Source organism: Garra rufa, chromosome 5, assembly GCF_049309525.1.
Source record: "Garra rufa chromosome 5, GarRuf1.0, whole genome shotgun sequence".
NCBI classification, from domain to species: Eukaryota; Metazoa; Chordata; class Actinopteri; order Cypriniformes; family Cyprinidae; genus Garra; species Garra rufa.
In genome coordinates this window covers 24,326,903-24,349,816 of record NC_133365.1, presented here as the reverse complement: position 1 = coordinate 24,349,816, position 22,914 = coordinate 24,326,903, and the positions used below count along the sequence as shown (strand labels likewise).

General features: G+C 35.8%; 1 protein-coding gene across 1 annotated transcript; it reads right to left on the bottom strand.

The window, feature by feature from the left end:
* Positions 1–3,524: 3,524 nt before the first annotated feature.
* ppp2r1ba (protein phosphatase 2, regulatory subunit A, beta a) lies at positions 3,525–22,532 on the bottom strand. Its single transcript, XM_073839936.1, has 15 exons — positions 22,405–22,532; positions 21,435–21,525; positions 21,239–21,339; positions 20,909–21,141; positions 18,985–19,132; positions 18,611–18,766; positions 16,867–16,981; positions 12,151–12,221; positions 9,899–10,033; positions 8,351–8,524; positions 8,076–8,136; positions 7,762–7,916; positions 6,808–6,950; positions 4,788–4,879; positions 3,525–4,569 (listed from the first exon to the last, which is right to left on the bottom strand). The coding sequence occupies exons 1-15, from the start codon at positions 22,480–22,482 to the stop codon at positions 4,553–4,555; spliced, it is 1,770 nt and encodes a 589-aa protein (XP_073696037.1). The 5' UTR covers positions 22,483–22,532; the 3' UTR covers positions 3,525–4,552.
* Positions 22,533–22,914: the final 382 nt, after the last annotated feature.

Sequence of the window (22,914 nt, the reverse complement as noted above, 5' to 3'; positions counted from 1 at the left end):
TGAATCATGAAATTAGTGTCCAAACCCTAATAATTTTCTCAGTTTAAAACTATTTTTTCCCATACTATAGAATTTAATAGCTACCATAACCTGTTCTCATTCTTCAAAATATCTTCTTTTTTTTTGTGTACAACAGAAGCAACTCGTACAGGTTTGGAAGTAAATGACAGAATATTCATTTTAAGGTGAACTATTAAATGGAACAAAAAAGCTGTAAATTATCCATATGATACAAGCAATCCGTCACTGGCGCAGATCCAAATACGAACTAAAAAATGTAACAAAAAACACAAACCTGGCAACAGCGTCTGTGAAATGTAACTTTACACATAGCTGCTGAATGAACAGGAGTGTTGCATAAAGCTGGTTAATTTCCCCTGATGATTAATCTGGGCAGAATGGTACTAACACTCAAAAGGCGAGTCGTGATGTTCCAGCTGTGAACTGTTCATCAGCAGGCACGACAGCAGCAGCTCCACAATTCAGACTCCAAAGATAAACAGCCGTGTCAGAACAAACGCTCAAAGCCATGACAGTTCTCACAGGCTGTTAGACCTTGGATGCCAATTGTGTAGCGGTTTTAAAAACTACCAGGACTTAGAAGCTTGAAAAACTTTAGTGATGAGATCTTGATTTGAATGCAGTCTTCCAAATGAATAAGAAAATCTAATTATTTTATCACATGGGACTGACAGGCTTTCGTTTATTTACCAAACTGAGCCTTACCAATTACGCGAGGTGACAGGTTAAAAATAAACCGAGCACACTTTCTTAACACTAGGACCTTTTTAGAACGATCTGTAGAGCTGCTGCAGCTAATGGACTTCTTTTTACATCATTTAGCCTTTTTTGTACACAATTTTTTTTGATTTTGTTAACAATATAATAAGAAAAGGTGACTGCATCAAGAGGGGAAAATGTGACAATACATTAATAAATATTAAAACAATATTTTTAACAGCCTTTTTTTATACACGGCCCAAAAGTGTTATTTAGAATAATTAATTAGATTTGGATCCAGACTATTTTATGTATGTGGAAACTCCCCTTAATATTATTATAGGTAAACTTTTACATTGGATCGAAGAATAGCCAAAATGGCAAAGATTCAGCCAATAATCAGCTCCAGGGTGATCAAAGAAAGTCTTAATTTACCTGCGAGTGCTGTAACAATTAGAAGACACCTATGTGAAGCCAAGCTATCGGCAAGAAGCCTCTGCAAAGTCCCATTGTTTTAATAACGACAGGTGTTGAAGAGGTTACAATTTGCCTGCAATTTTTACACATTGACTGGCACAATATTGAAAAAATAGAAACACAAAAGAGAAATGGCACAATATTGACTGATGAAAGCAAGATTGTTCTTTTTGTGTTTAGGGGCCACAGACAGTTTGTCAGGTGTCCCCCAAACACTGAATTCAAGCCACAGTACACTGTAAAGACAGTAAAGCGTAGTGGTGCAAGCATTATGAATTCTCATACTATGGTGCTGGGTCTGTTTATCACATTCCAGGGATTGTGGATCAGTTTGAGTACATCAAAATACTCAAAAAGTTCATGTTGCCTTATGCTAAATAGAAGAAAAATTCAACAAAAGCACGCACATCAGTCTCAAATGGGTGCTCGACTAAAAAGCAACAAGTAAAAAATAAAGTGTAAAGTCGGCAACACAAAAGCGCCAAAATATATTTATTTTTAAAACAACGTTCGCATAGCATGTGACGTTTCGAGCACGCAGGCTCTTCATCAGACAAATTGTATACCAATGTGCCACTCTTTATATCTCCAGGTGATCAAAATCACATGACCTTGTTACTGACCAATACATCAACCATAACAATAAATCTACACCAAAAAATCTCGCCTATAAAACTATGCAAAAATACAACAATATTGTTATTTATGTACACTTCAAAAAACACTTTTCTTGATTTTGTACCTGCAAATATACATCAAATTAATTAAATTAAATTAGTCACACCAAAACCTTTGATATATTATATACATGAAGAGAAACACACCCTTATGTATAGACATAATAATAATTTAAAGAAATGGACGAATATCAAAATCTTCATTTAGTCCTCTAGGGGACAACGTGTCTAATGTAAAAATTCAAAAAGCCTCACGCTGTAAAAGCAATTTATCAATATCACCTCCACGAGGTGGATACTTAACTACCTCAATGCCTATATATTGAAGAGTAGAAACTGAATGTCTAAAGGCTGCAAAATGCTGTGCAACTGGACTTTTTGGATCGTGGTGTCTAATTGCACATCGATGTTCAGAAATGCGATTTTTCAAAGGTCTACTAGTCTTAGTACATAAGGGTGTGTGTTTCTCTTCATGTATATAATATATCAAAGGTTTTGGTGTGACTAATTTAATTTCATTTAATTAATTTGATGTATATTTGCAGATACAAAATCAAGAAAAGTGTTTCACAGATGTGATTGTAAAGAAAAATGCAGACACTGCTATTTTTTTTTTGAACAGCATAATATTTATTTTTCTTCACTTTCAGTAATGACAAATTTGATACATTTTTCTTCATGTTTCGATTAAGAATAGAATTTGCAGTGTTCCCAATGCATTTGTGTGTACTGAAATAAAAGTTAACGATTTTGAGCTTTACTCACTTTTTTTTTTTTTTTTAGACACACTATTATTTTGACATTTTTAATTAATGTGGGTTTCAATAGATAAAAGGATCATAATTTTTTTTTAGTTATATATATATATATATATATATATATATATATATATATATATTTTTTTTTTTTTTTTTTTTTTTTTTTTTTGTATTTAGCGCACTGACATTTTAAATTATTGTGGGTTTTAACAGATAATAAAAGGGTCTTAATAAACATCTAAGACTTGAATACTTAAATGCTTTTTAAATGTGTTTTTTGATTGTGGGACAGCAGCTTGGACTAATCCTGTAGAATGGCCCATATATTAACAGAAGATTTTCATACACTAATCAATAGTTTGGGGTCGGTTCTGTGAAATATTATCATTATTAAAAATAACTTTTCCATTTAAAGATATTTTGAAATGGAATTTAACCCTGTGATGGCAAAGCTGAACTTTCAGCAACATCGCTTGTCTGCAGTGTCACATAATGCATCCTTGTTAAAAAAAAAAAATTATGTGTGTAAACTTATGGAATTCCTGCATTATTTGATCTTTCCTGCCATTACCTCACTGTGACTGGACATGGAAAGTTGCTGGTAACTGCTTTAATAAATTACACAAGTCACTTTTTAGAAATTCAGCGGTTTTTGTAGTTTATTTTACTTTTTTCAGGCCAGGAGAGAAGTTTGAAGTTCTGAGAGTTCAGTCTTCTATGAAAACTGGAAAAACTCATTTCCAAAGATGAAGGAAATTTGATTTCTCATGATATGCCTCCTTCAATAAACAGCTCTGCTGCAATCCACTCCCAGCTTAGACACATCCTCATGCTATATTGCGTTTTACTGTATATGACCTGACAGATTACAGAAGGTCCACACAGAGCGAAATGGGGTTATATAACGTTCTTTATTGAGTTCCCTTCTATCAAGGGCAATGTGACCATATTCATATAAAAACCGAAGCACATTCTAATGACACTCATAACATAGAAGATACTACTATACTGACTGCACTCTGAAGCTGAAGAAGAATCGGACAGTCAACATCACAGGCAAAAGCAATGTGTTACGGGAGGGAGTTTAAGATGCCCTGTGATTAATGAGCGTCTCAATATACTGACAGTCTATGGAACCTGTGTGCAAGAGGCATGCAGACGCATCATATAAAGGACACAAGTTAAAGGTCTTTTCAAAAAACAAAACAAAAAGAGAAAATGTGCAACACGGTCAATGGCACAGAATGGAGAATCTTGCCTTCTGCAGTTAAAAAGGGCCGTTTAGGAATGCCCATCCTCTGTTATAACAGTTGCAGGAAGCAGATGGAAATTTGTCATGGTCCCTTTAAGAAGATGAGCACTTTGAGAATATGGGAACAGTATCAGAGCCCATCGCTAAAAGACGGACGTGCAGCTAGTGCTTCATGGGGTCTCGGTTCAACAACAATCAGTGTAGGACAGGGCACAGGAACAGTAATCAAATGATTTAGGTGCAGTAGTGATTCGCCCCTTTGTCATGCTGTGCGCATGCATGGGTCAACTCTTAAAATCAGCACTAAGAGCAAGTGATTCAGTCCAGAAAGTTAAATCTGGACAACTGATGCTTCAATACATCTATACGTTTCTAAATCTATGATGCTTTGTTACATTGTTACGTGGATAGTAAAACGCCATCTAAGTGTTTGACCCCAGGCTGAGGGTTAGCAAGTGAAGATACAGAGAATGAAGAGCAAGATGGTTTGTTTGGTGAACAGTTGAACAAAACACTGAGAGAAGCCAAGTATCCCTAAAACATTTCTCACTGAGAGGGAACAGAGCACACTGTTTCTCCATAAACAGTCCAGCAGACGATCCTGGATGTCAATAAATACAATGGAGGTCAACTTGAGAGATGGGTCTTACGTTCAGCGAGTAGGTACTTTAGGCCAGGGAAAGAACTTTGGGAAGAGAGCAAAAAGAAATGTCAAAACTGTCTGTTGTTTTTGTTCATATTAATCAACCAAACAGATTTAAGTCTGTTGTTTTTTAACTCGAGTGTTACATAATGGTGAGTCATCAGTTCGCACTGATACAGGTTGTATTTAAGAATGATAGTATCTTTTTGGTTTGCGTCAACAGTTGCACAACACTCGAGTGCAGCAGTTGCGGAACTCACCACTGATGGCCTCTTGGGCGAAATATTTCACATCCATGTCTTGATCTGATGCCAGCTTCTCCAACACTGGTTTCACCTCTGTCTGCAGACAGCTGTAATCAAAAAACTAAAAGTTAGACATGATGCTAATGCAAGTCACATTAAAGTTCACTTCCAGAATAAAAAGAATCCCCATGTCATCCAAGATGTTCATGTCTTTGTCTTCACTCAAAAAGAAATTAAGGTTTTTGAGGAAAACATTCCAGGATTTGCTCCATATAGTTTACTTTAATGGTGGCCAATGGAAATAAGCATCTTTTTTTAGCAAAATGATAGGACATTTTCTTATAACACTAAAAATGATATACTTTTTAACCACAAATACTCACAATGCATTACCTGATCATGTTGGAAAGGTCACACATGAAATAGGCAGAAGTACCGACCCAATGTTTACAAAGCAAAGTCAAATGGCCTTCATAAAAAAAAAGGTGAAACAATGATGTCGGATGATTTTGAAGTTGGAGAAAATAAGAAAGGAGACCTAATCACGTGTGATCTTTTCAACGTGATTAAGTAATGCGTAAAGATGTGCATAGCACAGCTAGTGCAAGATGAGCATTTGTGGTTAAAAAGTATAGGAATTTGTATGGATGTAATGATATTAACAATATTGTGGTATCGCGATAGCAAAACTGTCTCAATCTCATGGCGATATGAAACGATAGGTCTACCAGGCAAAGAGTGTAGTTTTTAAAAATTATTCAAACTTCTTATTCTAACATAAAAGGTCTTTCAAGTTTTGGACCATTAAGCTTTGACACAGCATCTGTCAAACAAACAAAAACCGAAAGCACAATATGGCTTAATCCCTTCATCAGGTCTGTTTTTGCAGTGCATTTCAAAGCGAAGCGCGCACTTCAGTTCAGCTCGTGTCTCAGAACGGCTCAGTTCCCAGTAAATGCAGTAAACTCGTTTATTGCATGTGCTGTGAGTTTAGCACAAGTTTGGGAACACAACGGACACCAGTTATGCTTTATTTTTGTGGTAGATGATTACAGCATTTCACTAGATTTGTAGCAAGATGCGTTTTTGGAAGCCTGTTTTCACTGAAGCTGGAGTTTTCCTTCAAAATAAAATAAAAACTCTACTGCTCTTTCCGTCAAAATGAAAGCTTAGAAGTGCAATATGAATTGCTGTCAGCTAGCGGTTTAAATGGGTCATGTTACTGCAGTCCAAATTCAAAATATCATTTTCAAGTGTAGAAATGAGGGAAGTAGTATTGCAAGTTCTCTACTACAAAGCAAAATAAATACCTATGAAATATTCATTTAAATTTATTTTACAGTGCAATTGTTTTACAATATATGGCTATTACTGTCATAGGAATAACAATAATATAAAACTGCTTTTATTATTATGTTCTAATTTGTTTGGCTTTGTAAAACACCAGTGTGAATGTAATTTAGACTGAGACAGTACACCACCAATAAAAAGAGGGCTGAGTCCCCTTTAAAGTTCAGTTAATTCACTTTTTCTTATTAAAGAACATGAGCGTGAGCTCTTAATTTTGAACTCAAAGTGCATTAAATAGATTAAAAAAATAAAAAAAAATTCGCTTCATTTGTCCTTTTTTGGTTTTAAATATCACAATAAATATTGTATCATGGACTTCATAGAGATATTATCGTATGGTGAGATTTTGATATGTTTACATCCATGTATATTTGTATTTTTTTTTAAAGAAAAAATACCAATTGTTTTACTAGATAAGATCCTTATTCCTCGGCTGGAATCGTGTACAGCCCTTTGAAGCTGCCTTAAAACTGCAATTTGGACCTTCAACCTGCTGATCCCTATTGAAGTCTACTATATGGAGAAAAATCCTGGATTGTTCTTTAAAAACCTTACTTTCTTTGTGACTGAAGACAAAAAGACATGAGCATCTAGGATGAAATGGCAGTATGTAAATCAGAAATTTTTAATTTAGAAAAATAGTATTTTTGACAAAATCAATTCATTAATGTGGCTGAACACATACTTGCTGTCCAGCACAGGTCCAATCTTCTGAAGAGACTTGGCCACATTGAAGCGTACATTGGCTACCTGGTCGTTGGACATCTTGAACACTACAGGGAGCATGTGTTTGGTGGTAATCTCCTGTCCACACACCTCAGACAGAGCCTATAACAGACAGTTACACACATCAGTGGTACTGCAGGAGTTCAAGATTAATTCAACATTGTTCTCATAAAATTTTTATAGACAACAATCTAACAATATTTCTATCATGACAACTCTCTGAAGTTTTTCACATGGTTATAGATATGGCAATGTTAATGTATTTGGTCTTGACGGAATAGATCTGGTACGCTACTAAATTGCTGCTGTTGTTGAAAACTACTGGTGTTGCTGCTGCAAACAAGTACAGGAACTTGCTACTGCCAATACATATGCCGACATAATTCTGTGAGCATCTAAGACATACTGCTGCTGTACAAGTAGCATATATAATAACCTAAAGCAGATCTAAACAGGTGGAGCTGGGGAAGTGGAGGGTTTCAGAGGAACTCTGAAAGTGTGCTGCGAAATGCTCTAGTGAATGCTAACCAGCCATTTAAAATGTAGAGCAGCAAGCTTATTGGTCGCGTATGCAACATGAGCTAATCAGCTTGTGCCAAGTAGTTTAACTCTGTGAATATCATTGGTTTACATTAACGACCCATCAGCTTGGAGCCATCTAGAGTTTTATTATTGTAAATTGTTTTGACTCCTTTAATCATGTAATGAAAATCAAATACTGTAACAACTTACAGCAGTCAAATATTGTTTTATGGATGATGCACCATTCTACAAAGAGTATGAGAAAGATTCTAATATATTTTAATGTCAAAATGTACGTCAAACTGCGCTTTTCCACCTAGTGCATCAGCACCAACCCCATACATTCCTCTGTGACTCAGATGTTTGTTAAAGCTAATAAGCTCTGACTCACATTAATGCAGAAGAGGGTAGTCATCCTGTGCAGGTAGTTTGGGTCATTAGCCATGCCCAGCACTTTGGGCACAATGGTGTTCTGTGCCCACTCTGCTCCAAACTTCTCCACTAGCTTCATCAGGTTACAGGTGGCTGCCTCTCTGATGGCATACACTGAAGATCACAGAGAACCAAGCGTTAGTCTACTGACATAACTGCTGTTTTAATTTTTACACCACAAGTAACCAGAATTCCACACAGAATTACATTCAACACTGTGTAGGACAAATTATGCACAAGAGTTATTATGAATGTTCCTGAGAAGTAACCTACCATGATCAACGAGCCATGCCATACATAGAGAATTGAGTTTCTCATCAAAGAACTCTACACCCTGCAAGCACGAGAAAGAGGGGGAAAAAAGGGTACATCATATCAGTTAGATTAGCTTACACGACCCAAGGCGACTTGGCAGCAATAAGCTAACAGGATAATTAGTTAAATGCTTCAAGTGTTAAGAGAGACTGAAGTATAGGAACTGACCACCGGAACATTCCGAACTCTATTTCAGGATAAAGCATTCTAGGACATTGACGGTTGGGACTCACCAGCTGTCCAGCCAGAAGGGGCATGTATTCAATGATTGCCAGTCGCACTCGCCATTTGGCATCCTCAGCGAGCTCAACAATCGCCGGAAGCAAAGACTGAGAAAGCTGGCGGATTCCAATCACCTCGTTCACGCAGTCCAAGTTGGAGATGATGTTGAGGCGAACCTCTGGACACTACAGGAAGAACATGACAAATTGTAACACTGCAGGACAACATGTTAAAAAACAATAACCAATACAACTGAGTGCTGTTATTAGCAACTACAACTATTAAAAAAGAAAATTGGTAATTGAAATGAAAAATATCGGGGGAAAAAAAAACTTGGCAACTAAATAAAACAGGGTTCGTAGAGATACTGTAAAATAAAATTCTAGGACTTTAAACGCTACTTTACACTACATTTCACTTATTGTTTGATATTTTCTACTGTAAAAAAAAAAAAAAAAAAAAAAAAAAAAAAAAAGATCTGTGAAACTGCTCCAAAATTCAGATCTGAATCAACTGGTTTGCAATCTGTAATTGTGTGAACATTACGTGAAAACATAGGTTTATTTAAAAAATTAAACACTTATTTCAACTCAATCATTTCTCAAGTACCTTTTAAGGAATATTGCCATTTTCAAGCGTTTTCCAGGCCTTACATTTTAAAAAGTCAAATTCAAGTACTTCAAGCACTTTAAGCACCTTGTACGAACCCTGATAAAATTACTAAAGTTAAACATAAAAATTTAAGCTAAAGAAAAAAAATTTAAATACTAAAAGCATATAAAATTTAAAGTGAAATTAAAAATAAAATACGAAAATACTAGCACTGATTCCTTTTTCCCAGTAAAATTCCCAACAAATAAAATTAGATATAACTTTTTACTTTTCTCTGTAATCAGCTCAAAATGATTCACTAAATGATTCACTTAACTGTCTTAATCAAGCAATTTGTGCGCAATTAAAACAGCACGTTGCACTGTATATTCATCTCTACATACAGTCAGCAAGAATGTTAACCATTAAATGCCAGTGTATCATTGCAAAGCGTCAAGTTTTCTAAATTTACAGGCTGACAACTACATGAGTTTTTTTTTTCTTTTTGCAGAACAACAGTACAAGAACTGACACAGAATAGGAAACATCTTCCTGACTTAAAACATGGATCAATGCACACTGCAGTCCAGGAGCTGGCTTTGTTCTATTTATTTCGTGCAGTCTGTGTGACTGACAGATGTTCAAAGACTTCTCCCAAGCAGCTTAAAGAAGAGCGATCGCAATACAGACAGCAACAAGCAACAAAAAGCTCCAGCAAATAAAGAGATGAGACGTGAGATAGTGTGCCTCACTCGTCCATTCATCTCTCACTTCAATGCTTTCTGCTTTCCACTAAAAGGCTAGCATTAGCAATGCCTCACCTCAACAGGATCAAAGTGAGCAGTTGCACAGAAGTATCATCTGTGACTGGAACATGACGCAAATTACCTCAGCCAGACCTGTGCTGTCTCCCTCTCACACACACACACACACACACACACACACACACGCACGCGCAGCAGGCTTACCTCATCTTTGAGCTGGGCCAGGAAAAGGGGAAGCAGGTGCTCAATGGTGTTGTCTTTGCCTAAGATGGTGGAGAGGCCCATAATGACTGACGCCAGTGCAGACTTCACATGCTGATTAGTGTCTGAGACAAGTTCCTATTGACAGAGGAGCAAAAAACAAAATGCCAATGACTATCAATTCTTCAACACAACCCTCAAAATAATCTTTAAAAAAAAAAAAAAAAAAAAAATTCTTACTTGTATCCATATATACTGGAGTTTTTGTATTTTGCTACTGATCCTAACCAGTACGGATACAATGGCAAATTTAAATTTAACAATGGTAGATATATTTTGGCTATCAGTGGGCAGGACAGTATTTTAGTACCGATTTACTGTTTTAAGTTTGTTTATAACTCAAGTGTTACATAATGTCAAGCTTTTTTTGCTCAGATGTTAAGAATCTTGCACTTGGTTTGTCCATCTGATTTCAAATAAAAGGAAAAAGAAAATCAATGAAGAACTTTACAAAGAACTTTTGTACTGTATTGTGCAAAAATATGCACTGCTCCAACAAAAACTACTATATTAAATACAAGCTAGAGTACATACACTATCAGTCAAAAGTTTTTGAACAGTAAGATTCTTAATCTTACTCCAGTCTTTAGTGTCACATGATCCTCAGAAATCATTCTAATATGCTGATTTGCTGTTATAGAAACATTTATTTTTATTATTATTAATATTTAAAATACCTAAATATTGAGCGGGGGGGGGGTATAGAAAGTAATACTTTTATTTAGCAAGGATGCTTACAATTTATCAAAAGTGATGAAAAAAACATGTATAATGTTACACTTCTCTACATTTCTATTTCGGATTCTATTTTTTTTATTCACCACAAAATAAAAAAATCTAAGCCGTTTTCAACATCATAGTAATAATAAACGTTTTTTGAGCAGCAAATCAGAATATTAGAATGATTTCTGAAGGATCATGTGAAGGGAGTAATAATGCTAAAAATTCAGCTTTGAAATCCCAGGAATCAATTGCATTTTTGTGCTATACTTTGGATCAAATAAATGCAGTTTGTTGAACAGAATATACTTTATTAAATAATAAAAATCTTACTGTTCAACAACTTTTGACTGGTAGTGTACACTACCGTTAAAAAGTTTAGGGACACAATTATTTTGTACTGATGTATTAAAATAATCCAAAGTCACAAAATCAATTTATTATGTTGCCATCAAAGAAAATGGTTTCCACAATAACATTAAGCATTGTGAAATTAATCACTGTTTAACGTAATTATACATAAATATTTCTTATACATTAATGCAAAAACATCTAATACATTAAAACTAAAATTACTTTGAATTGTACAAATATTTTACAATACTACTGCTTTACTGTATTTTTGATCAAATAAATGTAGCCTTAGTGAGCATAAGGGACTCTTCAAAATCACGAACTTTTATCGACCCCTAACTTTTGAATGGTACTGTACTGTACATAAACCATTATAAAATGTTCAGCCACAATTATGAAATCAAAGCAAATGCCTGGTATCAGGACACATTCACACTGCAGAGGGAAGATCTTATGTAAAGCAATAAAATATCCAAGTCTACAAGAAAGCGGAACAAAGCAGTCTACGCATAATTGACCATGTTGAATGTTTATACTGGTATTAAACACGTCAAAGCTCCCCGTCTTCTGTTAAGGAAGTTTCACATGTACTTCAGCTACACAAAAGGTTTGTAATAAAATGTGCTGTGATGCCATGAATCTTGCAATTATTTGTATCTATGCTGTGGGCCATAGCATGTATTTTGGTGGACATGTCCAAACTAATGAACACACTCAAAAATATATATTTATTAGCTACTAAGATAACCTGGCCAAAAGCGTTTGAAGTAGAAGCAAAGGAAGAGGCATTTTCACCAGAACAAGATGTTTTTCACAATATAGGAGAAAACACTGATTGATATACACTAAGTGACACAGAGCACAAAAGTGTTGTAGTGTTGCTACAGCCAGTAGGTCAGACCACAGACACAATGACATACTGTTAATCTGATCTTGTTTAAGTCTTAGACACTTAAAGAACAGATGCTGACTCGAGAGTTATCTGCCAGTAAGTGATCCAGGATTGGAACTGTGCACCAATTAAATGTGATGAGCACTGGAACAATGATCCACAAGTAATCAGTCTGAAATGTGACAGACTGCAGAGATGCTGACAAGTGCTGAGTAAAAAAGCATTTTACCTTAACACAGGGGAGAATGTGTGTCATGATGATAGTCTCTCTACTGTCTTCCGGCAAATTTTCACAGAATTCTGAAAACAACAACAAAAAAAATCAACTAGGGCCATCACAATATAAATATTTCAATATATTGACACTGAAAGAAAAGAATAAAGAAAACAGGCAAATTTTATCAAATTCAATATATATATATGAGCAATATCACACGAGTAGACTTGAGATATGGCTGTATATCAGCACGGTTGTGATTCGCCGCAGGCCGAGTGCCGTAGGTAATCACAGAATGCCGATATACAGCCATATCTCAAGTCTACTTGTGTGATATTGCGTTTATACAACAGTTCGACAGCACGAGTGTGTAAATGCATAAAAAAAATAACAACAGGGTGTCTTTAAAAAACCTCTTTTGTGCGAACTATTCCTTCCGCCATGAATTCAAATCAAAGTTTGACGGTTGATCAGCTGAGCATAAGCTTCTTCGTTACTAGTTCCAAAACGTCACTTTAGAACTAGTAACGAAGGAATGTTGAGTTGCTTCATTGAAAGCCTATTGTATTACTGCATCAAAATCTCACTGTATCATGTTTGAGTATTATCGCAGAGAGATGGACTGAGCGAGTCATTAACGTACCTGCATCTGATGAAGCATTCATTATTCATATTCACGATGATATGACATCAAGGCCGTAACCAGGGTTTGAAAATTAGTGAGGTCCGAAGTAAGGTGTTAAGAATTGTGCTATAATAACAACACCCACAAATGCACTACATATAGCCTAAACTTCAAAATAGACAGACATGTAGATGATTATGAAAGATTTTTTATTCAGTATAATGTTTTACATGGAAAGTTCGTTTTTTTTAGGTAAGGGAATTTTTATTTTATAACAAGTTATAAAAATAACGTTAGAATAATGACACTGACATAAAACTTGACAACATCTCATTTGACCGTAGATACTGAATGAGGAAAACGCGTTTTTCTCAGCTACTGAGAGTCAACCGCTTTCACGCACGTCTTTCAAAATAATAGTGTAGCGTCAGAAAAAACAGAATTACGTTTGTTGTTTCTTTGACTGCACACTCCGCGACCCACTCAAAACGTTTTTGTGACCCACCAGTTGAGAAACACTGCTTTGATTAATGTTTTTTGATGACTTAAGGTTAACTAAAGAGCATGAGACGTCTTCCTGCTGGCCAGTAACGTTAACGTTATTTGGCATAGTAGGCTATTTCATTCTGTAACAAACAGATTTGTATTATGCTATTGTTTTTGATAGTGTTATACATTTCTTTCAGATATTAACGATGATCACTGCGTTTGTTTTACCGATTGTGGTATCTTCCTGTCAGCAATTAAGTTACAGATTGTCTATAAGCTTTTTTTATGAATGTAGAATGTTGCCAGATATTGCATCGAAAAACAAGCAATTACAAAAAGAAAGAAAAAGATATCCGAAATATGTTCAAAGCTTGTGTTTTGTAAATAAGATTAATATATCACTAACACTAACGTTCAACTTTCCACTTTATAAACGTCCCAAAGTGTCACACTAAATTGGAAAAACGGGTAAAAAACACGTATAATAGGTGGATCTGGCAACAAACGGAGGCTGCACCCGCGCTCTCAAGCCCCGTTCACTGCACTAGCTTCTTGCAGCAACATGAATTGCAAACACTCATGTGATATGATGTGGTTTAAACGGCTAAATAATCATTCAGAGAGCTTGACATTTTATTTTTGAACATAAATGACCGAGGTCCGGACCTCGGTGACCTCATAGCTGGCTACGGCCGTGTATGACATTAGTTTGAATGTTTACTGAAGAAAGCGTTAATATCTGTTCATCTATTAAGGGTGATTTTGCTGCTCAGTGCATTTATTCGCTGTGGCAAACTTGAAGCTAAAAATAACTTCCGCTTAACTTCAGTTTAAAAGTCCCAAAGTCACTATTAACTGCTCACTAATAACACGGTCTCTTGTCGCCATCTAAAGGCGGAACAATGTAACGTTAACTAAATTCACCATCACGAATGTAATCACGTTACTCAATACTAAGTACTATTATTAAATACATTTAAAATATAGTTTATATACATTTTTATCTATTGAGTAATAATATTTAATAAACAACAAAAACAGGCATCAAAAAGTTGCTGGGCAATTCAGTCAAGAGTAAAGGCAGCATTCAGCATTGAATTTACATAAACATGCTACATGAACTATCTTCTTATCTGGAACAAATAATAAATTCATGAGATCAAAGACTGCCCGTTAGATTTACCCATAATGAATTACATGTCATGTGTAACCACTACAGAGACATCAGAGCCAGATCCTGAAGATCTGGCCGTGGTGAGAGCGCTCGAGCGGATTGATGAGTGCAGAACGCCCCCTGAGGTTATGGGTCTCGCACGTCCGAAAACGACGAAGCGAATTTTCAAACAGACTTTATCTTTATTAACAAACTGCATATTTGAACTACAAACAAGTACATTCTCGCCTGAAAACCTCTTAAAACTACATTCCGTGACACACAAAGAGTATTATTTATAAAATGATACAGGATTTGGACGTCCGCCATGACACTCGGAAAAAAACGGTCCCGGCTAGAACACGCGGAGTGATACAAAATTGTGAAAGGACGTTCCTGTAGCGATACGATTAGAATATCTCATGGTTCTCAACCAATCAGATTTGAGAACCAGAAAGAACTGTTGTATAAATACACACACACATATACATATATATATATATATATATATATATATGCACCAGTGATGGAGTACTCGAGTCCTGGACTCGGACTCGAGTCCGACTCGAGTCACTATTCTTTGGACTCGAGTCCGACTCAAGAATCCACTCTCTGGACTTGTGACTCGACTTGGACTCGCGGATTGATGACTCGTACTTGGACTCGGACTCGAGGATAAATACAATCGGACTTGAGCATTCATCACTTTGTTTTTGACTAACTATGTTATAAAAAATTATATAAGGTGTTAAACTTTTCCTGTTTCGTGCCCAAGACCGGCCGCGATCTCCCTTCACAGACACTGCTACCTCTCGCTCTCTTTGCTTGACAACACACTCACTGACGTCACTCACTTTTACGCTCGTGCAATGAATGATGCATGATTTGCGGGCTAAATGTTCACATTTGTAAAATGCAGAAAGACGTGCCCCGGATCGTGAAGTTCGCCTACGCGAATTTTGCTTCTAATGCTGGAAAGAGCAGCGCTATGTTGTGTGTGTAATCGCACAATTGAGGAAAAGACTGGGACAACCTCAAACTTTAACAGACACCTGTCACGGATGCACCCAGAAACATAAGCAAAATGCTTTCCATTGCCTAACGTTAGCTTTTTTCAAAAAAATATTATTGACTAATGCATATATGATAACAAATAGAAGAAGCTAGGGTTAATGTATGTCTGGTTCAGATTACAGCATTTTTTTTGTCTGTTGATAACTTAACGTTACTAGTCACTGTGCCGGATCAGATTTTTGCGATATTTGTCTGTTGCGATAGTCACTGTGTCAGATTAAACATTTTTTTTGCAATTTTGACTCTTAAAATCCTGTGGTGTCGACAAGAAACATGTCAGACGTTACACGTTGCTTTCTGACCAGTCGCTTGCCGTCACACACACACACACACACACACACACACACACACACGTTAAATAGTTCTGTCACACACACAATCTCTCTCTCTCTCTCTGCATTTCGTATTGATTTTTACGTTTTAAGTATCTTTAAAATACAGTGTCCTGTAAAATGCAGGTTTCTTTTTTTCGCTGAGTGTATTTCTGTAATACAGTGTTAAAGGATTAGTTCACACAAAAATGGAAATCTCCTAATCATGTACTCCTCCCATTGCCATACAGGATCTTTTTTTTTTTTTCAGTGGAAAATATATATATATATTTTTTAAAGAAAATCATTTCAGGATGTTTACTTAATGGACTTCAATGCCAACTCAGTTGGTTGTTCTTGTTTCTTCGTCAGGGTGAGTAAATTATTAGGACATTTTCATTTTGAGGTAAACTAATCCTTTAATGTTACTTATATATCAGAAATATATAAAAAAATATTTAAACTATTAAATATAATCGTGCCACAACTGGAGACATGTAGACTCGAACACTGGGGACTTGAGACTCGACTCGGACTCGAACTCTGGTAATGGTGACTCGACTTGGACTCGACTCGGACTCTTCTTTGGTGACTCGGACTTGGACTCGGACTCGAACACTGGGACTCGAGACTCGACTCGGACTCGACAGTTGGTGACTCGACTACAACACTGATATGCACACACACATACTTTTTTCTGAAATTTGCCACAGCTTATTTGTTTTCATTTAACCATCAAAATGGAAAAAAAGAGAAAAAAAAAAAACACTCCAAGAAAATTCAAACAGAAAAAAGGAATTTGAGAAAAAATAAAACTGATTCCATAGGGCCCTACTATAATTTGTTTTATACTTATATTTTTCAGTTTTGTACTAAATGTCACTTATTTTAATTATTTACCAACATTTTACACTTTTTAAATGTAATAAAACATGACAAATGCTTATGCATCTTTATTTCTCTCAATGCAATTTTGATTTATAGACATCCAAGTTGCATTTGCAACTTATTTTACTGAAAATATCTATTACTCAAAGTAAAAGGAGTGATTTAGCAGATTTGGTGCTTTTTCTCACCTTTTACTTTGTTTGCAGCAGCAGCACGAACCTCAGCCTCGCAGTCTTTCAAAAGGTTCTGGAAGGCTGGCACTAGGTCATTCTTTGTGATTTCTGGACCCACAGCTTTCTGCAGCTATAAATTCACAGAGACAAGCATGTCACTTCACATTTCCATTTCACAGTAGCACTTCAACATTTCCTGCAGACTCAAGGACAAAGACACTTCCGGTGCATGCTAGGATACAATCAAGTCTATTCTAGCACTGCGCATTAGATGTGGTGCATAATTCTCATTTCTAAAGCAGGTCAAAACGCCTGTGGTCATTGCTCTTTAAACCAGGATATTTCTAGGTATTTATATCGCAGCATTCAACATTTCCTTTCCCATATCTGACATTAAGAGTGGATCAGGATAATCCACAATCATCCGATGACACGACAAATATTATCATATTATTATGGAAAGAAACTGCATTTAGGTCATGTTGCACAACAATGAGCAGTGTGCATCAGAGCAGGATTATAGAGACCAGTGAACTTTTATGAGGTGTCATCCTGAAACTGTGATCCAGCTGCTGAACCTTAGCAGGGATACATAACAGAGAAGAGGTTTCCAGGTAGCTTATATAACATTAGCAATATAAAAAAAAAAAAGTTACAGGGTACACAAATACACATCATAAAGCAGTGATTGCTGGATCGCCATTTACTGGTAGAGCTCTGTCAATACTGAAACAACATTCATTTATGAACCTCAAACGATTTAGTGGCTTTTATCAGTCAGACAAGGTGGTTACTTAGCTTATACTGGACTCACTTAAGCTCACAATAGTTTGTCTGATGTAACGAACTACAACAAGAATTTGCTGATCGCAGTGTGTTGGGGGAGGAAATTAATGAGGGCTTGTGGCAAATATGCCACTAAAATGAACAAAAAAGCCCCATAAATTCAAGACAAAGACGCAAAAATTCTCCCTGCACAAGTAAACAACATATTACGGCTGTTGCGATTAAAATGAAATGTGAAAATGAAAGTGTCAATTCGCAGAATTACATTCAGATTCGCTAAATGTAGTTTATATTACAGTTTATATTGTTTTCTATATCGATATTAATAATAATTACAGCAAAAAAAGCAATAATATACAATAATGATTTTTGTTATAATATTGCAACCCTATGAGCTCGTTTTTTCATTTAGATACAATTTTAGAGTACCGGTATATGGTAATTGACAACAGTTTCAAATATTAAAGTAATTGGATAAATGTATATATATGTTTTTTTATTATAAGGTGATTATAAAAATTGCCCTTACAAATGTAAAAAAAAAAAAAGTTAATTTCTGACCCTGGTCCGTTGTGTGGCACACACAAAGTAGCAGCCAGTCGCTTCAACAGACTGCAGTGTAGTTCAAGACTGGTTTGTTATAACGAAGATATTAAAAAGGACAACCATTTTCAGCTGTGATAAAAAGCACCAAATTATGTGATGCTGAAGACTGGAATAATGGCTGCTGAAAATTCAGTTTTGCCACAAGAATAAATTCCATTTTATAAAATGTTAAAATGGAAAGCAGTTATTTTCAATTGAAATATTCAACAATATTACTGTTTTTAAACAAATGCAGCCTTTGATACTTTTAAAAATCCTACCAAGCCCTAACTTGAACAGTAATGGAATTCTGTGATAAACACTAGGATTTTTCAATAAAATTCAATTACGTATAATTAACATCACACATGATTTGCTTTTGGCTTACATCAGAGAATTTGTCTGCAACCATGTAGCGAACCCTCCAGGACTTGTCCTCTGCTGCCTGGCGCAGAGTGGGCATAACCAGAGCTTCCAGATCCTCTTGAGGCAACAGAGTGGCAATACTGACGCCAGCCTCCACAGCCAGGAGACGAACAGAGTCCTACAGTGATGTAAATGTTTGCATTCAGATGTCAGAAGAAAACACTTTGATATTTAACATACAATTCTGCTCCAGCACCGTGTTACATAAACACAATGAAAACCTTTCAAGCCTCCAATGGTCTTGTCATGCAACATGTGCTCGGAGAATTTAGCTGTGGTTTGAGTAATGACGGAATTAGAGTGTGTATATTTTAGTGAGTATTACTGAAACCAGACCTGTTCGTCAGATGCCAATGCAGTGAAGAGAGAAATGATGTCACTCTTGACATACTCCAGCTCTAACACTTTGGCAAATTCACCCAGCTTGGAGGCGGCTGCACGCCGCACCATGGGAGTATCATCAGAACACAGGGTACGGAAGTGCCTGAGGAGAGATGATGCATGTGTTAACATGTTTCCAATGAAACAGAAAATAAGGACGATGAGGTATTGATTTTCCTTTCCACTATGGTGATTTTAACAAGCTGTAACTAATTAAGCTCAGTCTAAAAGGCTACTCACACCCAGAGTGAATAATTACCACAATAAACAATACATTTAAGCAATACGCTTCTATGGACCTATTCACACCAGGACAAAAATGTGTCTGACGTCACAATGTGCTATAGATTCCGTATTAAACTCAATAAGATATAAACCAGCTGGAACCCTACAGCTGCTGAAACTGTTAATACAAAAAATATGCCACAGCAAAAGAAAGAAGGGATGTGCAAAGTGGGAATGCATTTAATATGCATATACACTGGTGTGAATATTACAAAATGTGTTAAAAACATGTCCGGATCATGTTTTACCCCAAAATCTAAATTATGCTTGTTTTAGAACCTTTTTTTCCATTGTGAAAAAGGAAAATAATCAAACATCAATACTTCAGATTTAATTACATTAATCTTTTTACTGTAATACATTTATGTACTTGCAAGAATTAACAGTAATGAGACACCCATGAGAATCACTTATGTGGGAATTACCAATAAAAAAATCTTAATGGCCCTAAATAAGTTTTTAGGGCCATTAAGTTTTAAGGAGATTCTAGCACCATATTTGTCCCTGGATCACAAAACCATAAGTCATAAGGGAATTTGAGCATGCAAAAAATTCTAATATTGAGAAAATCATCTTTAAAGTTGTCCAAATAAAGTTCTTAGCAATGCATATTACTAATCAATAAATTAAGTTTTCATACATTTATGGTATGAAATGTACAAAATATCTCCATAGAACATGATCTTTACTTTTGGCATAAAAGAAAAATCGATAATTTTGACCCATACAATGGACATCTTTATTGTTGGCTATTGCTACAAATATACCCGTGCTACTTAAGACTGGTTTTGTGGTCCAGGGTCACATATGTGACCCTGGACCACAAAACCAGTCTTAAGTCGCTGGGGTATATTTGTAGCAATAGCCAAAAATAAAATACATTGTATGGGTCAAAATTACTGATTTTTCTTTTATGTCAAAAATCATTAGGAAATTAAGTAAAGATCATGTTACATTAAGATTATTTGTAAAATTCCTACTGTAAACCTATCAAAATGTAATTTTTGATTAGTAATATGCATTGTTAAGAACTTACTTTGGACAACTTTAAAGGTGATTTTCTCAGTATTTTGATTTTTTGCACCCTTAGATTCCAGATTTTCAAATAGATGTATCTTGGCCAAATATTGTCCTATCCTAACAAACTATACATCAATAGAAAGCTTATTTATTGAGCTTTCATATGATGTATACATCTCAGTTTTGTAAAATTTAACCTTATGACTGGTTTTGTGGTTCAGGGTCACATATATTACAATAGTTTCAATATTATTATTTAAAAGCCATTTCTTTCATTGACTTAATTTATGCTGATTTTAGTCAAATTATTGTATTACATTCATCTTTAAAACATAATTTATGTATTTGGCAGAATTACAAAGGCACAAGAATCTACAAAAAAATTATGTGCACAGATAAGCCAAAGAGTAATTTATATAGACATTGCAATATATTCCATAAAAAAAGACATAATTTTGAAATCATAGTGATTTTTTTTTAAAACTGAGTGTAAAATAAGTGTGAACAACCCTGTATTAAATGCATCAACGTTTCCAAAATGAAAATGCAGCATTATAGAAAAAAGAAAACTTACTGGCGAATCTCAGCTTTGACTGTACTGGAAACTCGTGGGTAGCAGACACTGAAAAGTCCGCAGGCAGAGGTACGCGATGTGAACCAGTCTCCGCTGGCCAAACGCTTCACCAGTGGCTCAAAGTGCACTTCCAGGTCCACTGGAGAGTGTTCATGGGAGATCTTCCGCAGCGACTCCACTGCCTTGTCTCGCACCACTGTTTCTTCAACTGTAGCCAAACTCTCCAAAGGGGGCTACAAAAAACAATACACAAGTCAGCAAGTACAAGCAAACAATTGAGAATTCTCTCATTTAGTCTATTTCAGCATGAAATTAAGTCAAATAACTTACAAGGAGACAGTGCACATATTCAGGGCCTCCAACCAGCATGGTGAAGTTCCCCAGTTGTTCAGCAAGAGCAAGCAGAACTTCATCCTCATCATAGATGGTATCTGATCAGTCACAAAAAGATATGCATGAGAAGAGTTTACTACAACTAAAATAAATCTGTTGCAATCATAGATTGGAAAAAATAGCAGTTCCTTACCTGTGAGGAAAGGCAGAAGTTCAGTGCGTGTTCTTTCAACGCCTAGAGCTAAGGCGATGGTGGACAGTTTCTTAATGCTGTTCAATCGTAACTACATGAAAAAGGCAAAAAAGTAAGTAAAGAACAGAGTCTTGGTATTTAAACATCTGACTTGCTAAGGGACCAAACAGACTACTAGGTTATTGTTTACAACTTATGAACTCTAAATGATGGCTTGACAGATGGCAGACTAAAGGAATAATGACATCTTAACCTATCCATTGAGACCGAAAAAACTAAAACATTTATTTGAGTCCTCTAATTATAAGTCCTGAATATTAATAATAAGAGGAAAATGAGCTCACCTTTTGGTGACAGTTGCTAATAATCAGTAACTGGTGTGTTTTACATTTGTAAACATATATGGAACAGATATTAAATGCTGTAAATACGAATTAAGTTAACTAATAAATCTGAAGTGTCGCTGAATTATCTTCTTATCGCTTACGGTTGCTTGATTCGCTTTTCACTGAAATGACAAACTATATCAATGTGTAGTTATAGTGCAAACTACTCAACATTTATACTTAAGTGTTTTAAAATGTCTTGTAATGAAATGTTGTGATTCTCTGATTAAGTGGGCGAGTCAATGACATACCAGTTAAATCACATAACTAGCCGTGTTAGCAAACACACAAACTTCTCTGCGTCATTTACACTCGAAACGAAATCATTTTACACACACCCTATAATACATGTAGGTGTACTAAATGGCTTGCTGGTGGCTTTATCTGTCTTTGAAATTGATATATATTCCTGTAATGTCTTGATCGCTGAATTATCTTCTCGTTGCTAACCGCTTGGCTAAACTAGGACAGGCCCATATTACCGGTTGCTGGTAGCTAACTGTTTACTGCTGTCAATCCAAGCCTACGCGTTCGCGTCTATTTCTCAAACTAGATATTGTTGTTAAACTACGTATTTTGTTTACCTGAACATCTTCATTCCTTAATTCGTCAATTAGTACGGCAATAGGGTAAAGAGAGTCGTCGCTGTCTGCTCCCGCCATCTTGGATGCTAAAGGCTGCTTAGCCAGTTCCTGCTACGGGGTTTCTCACCGCTGCCTGGAGACTGTGCACGAGCCCGTGCACGAGACCAGCCCAGCAAACTAAAAACAGCGCGCGAGCTCGAGATGCGCGCACCCCAGCCCAGCACAGTGACTGTGGTCACTTCATTCACAAACACAAATCATTTTCATTCAGATAATTTGGTGGGAAAAAATAGGAGGTTATTATTTAACAATTAATCATTATAAAATTAATCTAATATTGAGACAAAAGACTTTTCGTTTAATTGAATGTTATTAAATCAACTGTTTTCAACACCTGATCCAAGAGGTCATGGTAAATGGAATAGAAAAAACACTTGAGGTTATTATGTATAACTTTTAATTACTTTCAATATATGTTAAGTGAAATGTTTTTTTAATTATTGTTGAATA

Coding starts and splice junctions, on each gene's coding strand:
- ppp2r1ba (XM_073839936.1), bottom strand. CDS start 22,482: ATGGCGGGAGCAGACAGCGACGACTCTCTTTACCCTATTGCCGTACTA. Junction 21,142..21,238: donor AATATGTGCACTGTCTCCTT/GTAAGTTATTTG, acceptor TGTTTTTTGTAG/CCCCCTTTGGAGAGTTTGGC. Junction 8,525..9,898: donor TGGCCCAGCTCAAAGATGAG/GTAAGCCTGCTG, acceptor TTCTTCCTGTAG/TGTCCAGAGGTTCGCCTCAA.